The sequence below is a fragment of the Belonocnema kinseyi genome, chromosome 1 (genome assembly GCF_010883055.1).
Source record: "Belonocnema kinseyi isolate 2016_QV_RU_SX_M_011 chromosome 1, B_treatae_v1, whole genome shotgun sequence".
Classification (NCBI taxonomy): Eukaryota; Metazoa; Arthropoda; class Insecta; order Hymenoptera; family Cynipidae; genus Belonocnema; species Belonocnema kinseyi.
The window spans coordinates 23,030,017-23,036,856 of record NC_046657.1 but is presented as its reverse complement, the minus strand read 5'-3'; the positions used below and the strand labels follow the sequence as shown (position 1 = coordinate 23,036,856).

Genomic DNA, 6,840 nt, shown 5'->3' with positions numbered 1-6,840 from the left:
GGAATTTTTCTGAGGTCAGATTCGGATTCAGCGCAGCAAAAACCTTCGGGTATAGTAGGTCTGGTCTCTGGTTCTGAGAATTGTTGGCCTGTGTAATTCAGTAAAGATTATTATTCATACTATTTCATTGTTGGCTATATTACTTTTTTAAATAGCAAAAATATTGTTAAATATATGTGGATAATTAGAACTGTTATTGAAATACATTTTACGTGGTATATTCAGAAAGTCAATCACAATGTACCTGAATTATAAAAATTAAAAATTGACAATCCAATTTAAAAAATCAGTGAAAAAATCAGGTAGCATTAAATATTAAACAAATTAATGAAGAGGAACTTTCTCAGCGGATATCCTGAGGATCTGAGGGTCCTTCGAGAGGAAAAAAAAGTTAGGAAGCGGACAATCCTAGGGGGTCAACTTCGAAACCGAAAATTGCCTTTTGGGTGAGAGAATTTAACGGAAAGATTTTTCACGATTTATGACGGTCATTAATGAAAATGTTTCGGTCATTTTGAGTCAGGTAGCGTTGTATATTAGAGCCACGGCCATGCTGGTACCGTTTCCGGATCGCTTTAGAATTTTCTAAACGGATCTTACTGCCAGATGCTGTCAAATTACACGTGCCAGAAAAAAATATTCAATATTCTACAAATCTACACAAAAGTCTAGGCAGTAAATACTAAATAACTCTTCTACCCATTTTTTTTTTTTAAATTTGTTTATAACTTTGAAATCTGCTAATCTGTAGAATTCAGAGTAGCAGTTTTCCGTCGATTAAGTACAATTGAAAAGAGAGAGTCGGTTTTATGACTTTCACTTCGAATTGAAGTGAAATTTGAAAATGGGTTTTGTTGGAAAGTATTACAAGTTTCATGGAATATGTAAAATAAATTCAAATTCAAATTTGAATTTTTTTTTAGATTTGCGAAAGGAAAAAGTTTTGCCGGCACTGTTTTCGAGATTATATTATAAAACTTGAAAGTGAATAATAATTTAAATTAAATAATTTAATTAATTACTGCATGTTTAAATATGGTTTTTATTCCCTATTAATAGGAATATAGATGAATAATATATAGAAATAAGCAAAAAAAGTTAATATCTAAATATAAATCGTACAAAATTAACATTTGAAGTTGAAAAATACAATTTCAATAAAAAATTACATTTTTCAAACAAAATTGTTACAATTTCAACCAAAGGAATAAATGTAAAAAAAACCAACGAATTCACAACCAATTAATTATATTTAAAAAAATAGTTTTTCTACCAAAACGATCAATTTTTAAGCAAAAACCTTCATTTTCTACAAATTTTTTTTTTTTTGAATACATGAATTAAATATTAAGAAAGATAAATTTTCAACAAAAATAAAATAGTTAAATTTTCAGTTAAAAAATTCTTGTTCAACGAAAAACAATAACAAATTTTTAACAAAACAGTTCAATTTACAACCAAGCAGTTGAATTTTCAAATAAAAATATAAATCACAGTTAAGTTTTTTGTTTAAAAACATTAATTATTATCAAAACCACAGGAGAAACGAATATTCAACAATACAGTTAAATTTGCAACCAAACAAATAAATTCTTTAACAAAATAGTTGAATTTTCAATGCGAAAAGAGGAATTTTAAACAAAACTGCTGAATTTTCAGTCGAAAAATTAATTTTTAGCAAGTTTGTGAAATTTTCCACGAAGTGGGTTTTTCCTTAAACAATTACATGAATTTTCAACTTAAAAAATTAATCTTAAGGAAGAAGATTAATTTTTTACTGGAAATACAAATTTTTAACAACAACAAAAAATGAATGTTTACACAAGAAGTATAGTTTTCTACACAGAAAGACGAATTTTCAACAATAGCAACAACAAAAATGAATTTTGTACAAAGTTGTTTTTTGCTTTACAAAGTATTTGAATTTAAAAACAAAAATTGCATTCATAAGATTAAAATATTAATTTTCTAAAGAAAAGAGAAATTTTTAACAAAATAAATGAATTTTTAACTAAAAAAGATCAATTAATAAACAAAAATGGAATAGTACAATTAACAATTAAAAAAATGAATTTTCAACCTAAGAAAAAGAACGAATTTTTAACAATATAGTTAAATTTTCAACCAAAAAAATTTGCTATGAAAATAGTTGACTTATAGCTTAAAAAGAAGAATTTTTAACAAAAAAAAATAATAATAATAAACTTTAAACAAAACAAAAAGCGACTTTAAAAAAAAATAGTGGCATTTTCTACAAAGTAGATGTTTGCTTCGCCAAAAACATTTGAATTATAAACAAAATTATAATTAACAACTGAAAAATTTCAATTTTTGTTCTAAAAACAAATGAAATAGTGGCATTTTTATTTTAAAAAACTTCATTCTTACACAAAAAAAAAACGAATTTTTCAACAAAACTCGCATATTTTCAACTAAAAAAGAAAGTTATTTAACCGAAAAAGGAATAGTTCAATTTTCAGTTGCGAAAATACGAAAAACAAAAAGAAAAGATTAACATATTTGAACAGTTGAAATAATTATAATATTTTGTAGAAATTAAAAACTTATACAATACTTCGTTTTCCTTCAAATTACAATGTACAATTTTTAAAATTCTACTTTATATAAACAATTTAAAAAATTTGCAATAGCATAATTTACAAAAGCGTTCACTAACAAAATGTTTAAAGTCCGTTCTACGATGCGGCGATTCAATTTCTAAAATTTTAGATTATTATTTTGATGCGCAATTGTACAAACTTAAAATTGGCAGAATCGTACAAATATATAAAAAAAATTATAGTTCACAAAATTATTCAATTACGTTCAATAGTACATCATATTTAAACTGTTTTTTTTTTCATAAACTTATATCAACTATTTGGACAATATCATTTTTTTTAATTTTATAAATTTTCAATCGGTATAATTTTTTTGCAATTACGAAATTACTACAAACTGTGACATCATTTAATTGTACAATTGTAGAATCTGTACAATTTTTTATATTCCTAAAATTGGCAGAATTGTAATAAATTACTTAGAACGAAAAAAATTATTTTAAAAACCGATGACAAAATATTAAAAGCCCGAGGCTGCATGTACTGAAATTTCAGCATGAATAGCTAAAGTTTTTCCGTACATTTAGATCATCCCTCATCAAAATCTCCTATAACTTTCCCCTTATTACAAACTCCTTTAAGCTGCTCTAAGGAGAAAATATTCAACTTCAAAAAAGGTTTAAAAACCATTCTAAGGAGAAATTAAAATCCCACCTTGAAACGAGTATCCCGTGAAGCATGGCCGCATCATGGAGTAGTTAGTCGTGACCGTCATTTCACGACCTCCAATCCACTCTTCTTCAACTCTTCCTCGCACTTGAAAATTCACAAAAAAAACCTCACTCACCGAACCAAAATATTTTGGAACCACTCTGAACTGTCCACTCCGAGCACAATTCCAAAAATCAAAACAAAAAACTTGAAATTAAGGGGCACCGGTCCCACACGAAAACTGTCTTATACACCGGAGAACGTTTCCGGTTCCCTCTTCGAGTCAAACTGAACCTAGGCCCCGTGGATTGGATTTCAGAAGTTGACTGAGAACGGTAGACGAAAGTTCCGCACTGACTAAGAAGAGGCCCCGCCTCCAAAAGTTGGTGGCAAATAGTGGGGCATTATTGGTGAAGAATATTCAGAAGATACCGTTTAAGAGTTGCCAGGAAAAATTTACCAATCAGAGAGGTGCTGGAACCGGGAGTAGAAAAGGGAACGCCCCTTGGGAAAAAAGAACAGGATTTATTGTGGACCTTCGGTGGCCCCGAGGATTCTTTAGTTTGGGCGCCTATGGCGACGCGTGTGCGTACGGAGGGTAGTCTTTTTGTCTCCTGGATTTTAAGGTGACGCGCTTCCATTTTGATTCGGACTGTCGTGCACCGCCTCAAGTTTATGATATGCTTTTGTAGTCTCACGTGTTAGAGGTTGATCTTGATAGGTGGTTCAATGGCCTCGTTGAGTCTGAATTTAGATTTGTAGAGAGAAAAAAATTTTCTTGAACCAAAAACACAACTATTTTCTTGCATAATTATGTAGATGGGAATTTCGTTGGGGCAAACATATTTCGGTTGATTCAAGAAAATACTTTGTTGAGGCAACCAAATTCTTTGATTAAATCAGCTGTAACTCTATCTACTAAAAGATTTGGTTGCGTGAATAAAGTATTTTTTCACATCAATCGAAACCTGTTTGATCCGAGCCAACTTTTCTTTTTTGTGACTCAGTCGGTGAGAAAGGGAGCAATGTGCGCGATTTTTGTGCGAAACTTCGGCTTTTAGTGTTTAAAAGTTTTTTATTTTCTTTGAAAAATCATTTTTTATTGTTAGAAAATTCTATTTTTTTTTAAATTTAACTGATTGGTTGAAAAGTAAATTTGGTTTAAAACTGTATATTTCCAGGCTAAAAATTCATCTGTTTTATTCTGTAGAATTCGCCTTGGTTTCGTTAAAAATTCCACCTTTTTAGTTGCAAATGATCTGTTTTGTTAAAACTTTATATTTTAGGGTTGTAAAATTCCAACGTTTCGTATAATATTCAACTGTTTGGTAAAAAAATAAACTTTATTTAAAATTTCATATTTTCGGCCTGAAAATTTACCTGTTGTCTAAAGAATTCTTCTTCCTCGTTTGAAAATTGAAGTATTTGGTTTAAAATGATCTACACAGTAAAAACAAAGTCTGAAATTCACGCTGGACTTGTTTTCATTTTTGTCTGAAATTTAGTCGGTACTATGATTTAAGCATGAAAATAGTATTTAAAATAATCCTCCTGTGTCTTAAAAGAAAACTAAGCCACTAATTGGGCTGAATTTTAGTATATCGCTTTTCAAAAAAGATTTAATTGTCTTCTTTTAGGAGGAAGTCGATCTGAAAAAAAGACTGCAAGAAAGCAATTTTGCAGTCCTCAAAAATTTCAAGTTGTGACGTCACACTCCACTATGCGACGCCATTTGCATAATTTGCAAAAAGAATTTATATTTAAACAATTTATATTAAAGTGCGTTAATATGAAACAAAGAAATTGTTTTTAGGTTTCCTTATTATTACTTTTTTATTGTCATGTTCCAGCCTTTCCTTTTACTGAATTTTAGTTTCAATCTAGAATTAATTTAAGCAATTTTGACTGGTGATTTTTAAATTTACACTAGGTATTAATTTAAGTCTATATTCTGCTTTACGATCGAAAAAGCGTCCATCAAAGGACTAAATTTCAGCACATTCTCTGACTTGCATTTCATTTTTAGTCTTCTTAACGGCTGATTTTCAGCCCCACAATCGTCTTATTACTAGAGTATTAACCAAAGCCCCTGATTAATGGATTTGTTTATTAGAGTTGAAAAAATCATAAAATTTATCAAATTATCATGAAAAAAACGAATTTTTCTGCTGACAAATGCCCGCGAATAATGTATTTCATTACTAAATTTGTTTGATTTATTCTTTCATCCAAAATGTTCAATTTTTGAGTCAAAGAGATGAATTTAAAAAAAGAATTTACCAATAAAAATATTAAATTTGCGACTAAAAAAGACAAGTTTTCTACGAAATAATTCAATTTTTAACTGAAAAAAATCAAAAATCTAGCAAAGATAAAATACCTACATTTATAATTTTTAAAAAATCATTAAAATAAATCGCATTTTTGAACAAATTTGTTAAATTTTCAACCAACGCAATAAACTTTTATCTAAAATGATGCATTTTTAATTTAAAAATAGATTTTTAACTCAACATTAAGATATTCAATCCAGAAAAGATGAACTTTACGCACCAAATACTTCAATTTTAAATGAAATTTTTAACCGAATAGTTGAATTTTCAACCAAATAGTTGGATTTTTAACTAAAGAATATAAATGTTCAACAAAACATTCAATAGTTGAATTTTCAGTTTAAAAATAATTTAGAGAATATTCAAATTTAGTAATATTAATAATTTGTTTAAATAAAATGATAAATTATCAACCAGGAAAATTAATGGTTGAGAAATTATTTCCACTTTCAAGTAAGTATTTGAATTTGTAACCAAAAAAGGTTTTTCAGTCGCGATTAATAATTAGCGAAAATTTCAAAAATTGAATAATAATATAAAAACAAACTAATTTATATTACGGAAAATGACCAATATAATTTGTCAATTTGAAAGAATTGAAAGTAAGTGCAAAAATAGTCTCATCTTAATATTGAATTTACTGGAATTTACAATATCAAATCATACAAGATTTTTTGTAAAATCCCTAACAAAATGTTTGAAACTAAACCGAGTTGTTTTTGGAAAAAAGGGTCTTTGAAACGCGCTTAATGCAAGTACTCTAAGAAGTACTTCAATCTATTCCAATTGTATTCATTCCATTCTAATTCACTCCAATCCAATCCAATTCATTTAATCCCATCCATTCCAATCCACTGCAATCCAATCTAATTCATTTAAATTCTATTCATTTCAATCCACTTCAATCCAATCCAATTCATTCCAATTTAATCAAATACAACTCAATCCAACACAATCCAATTCAACTAAATTCAATTCAATGCAACTGATTTCAATCTAATTTAATCCATTCGAATACAATCCAATTCATTCCAATTCATTCCAATTCACTCCACCTTAATTCACTCTATTCCAATTCACTCCACCTCATCCCAATCCACTTTAATCCAATCCCCGCTAATCTAATTGAGCACAATCCAATCCATTTTAATCCAGTGTATTTTAACCCAATTTATTCCAATCCTACCTGATCCATCATAATCCACTCAAATTCAATCCAATTTATTTAAATTATA

At 28.4% G+C, this 6,840-nt stretch overlaps 1 protein-coding gene across 1 annotated transcript in view; it reads right to left on the bottom strand.

Moving 5' to 3' along the window:
- Positions 1-3,545, bottom strand: part of LOC117169120 (segmentation protein paired-like) — a 17,841-nt gene extending 14,296 nt beyond the window's left edge. Inside the window, exon 1 of the mRNA XM_033355295.1 lies at positions 3,276-3,545. Coding sequence (XP_033211186.1) covers positions 3,276-3,336 — 61 coding nt within the window. The 5' untranslated portion in view covers positions 3,337-3,545. The remainder of the gene's footprint in view (positions 1-3,275) is intronic.
- Between the last annotated feature and the right edge of the window lie 3,295 nt (positions 3,546-6,840).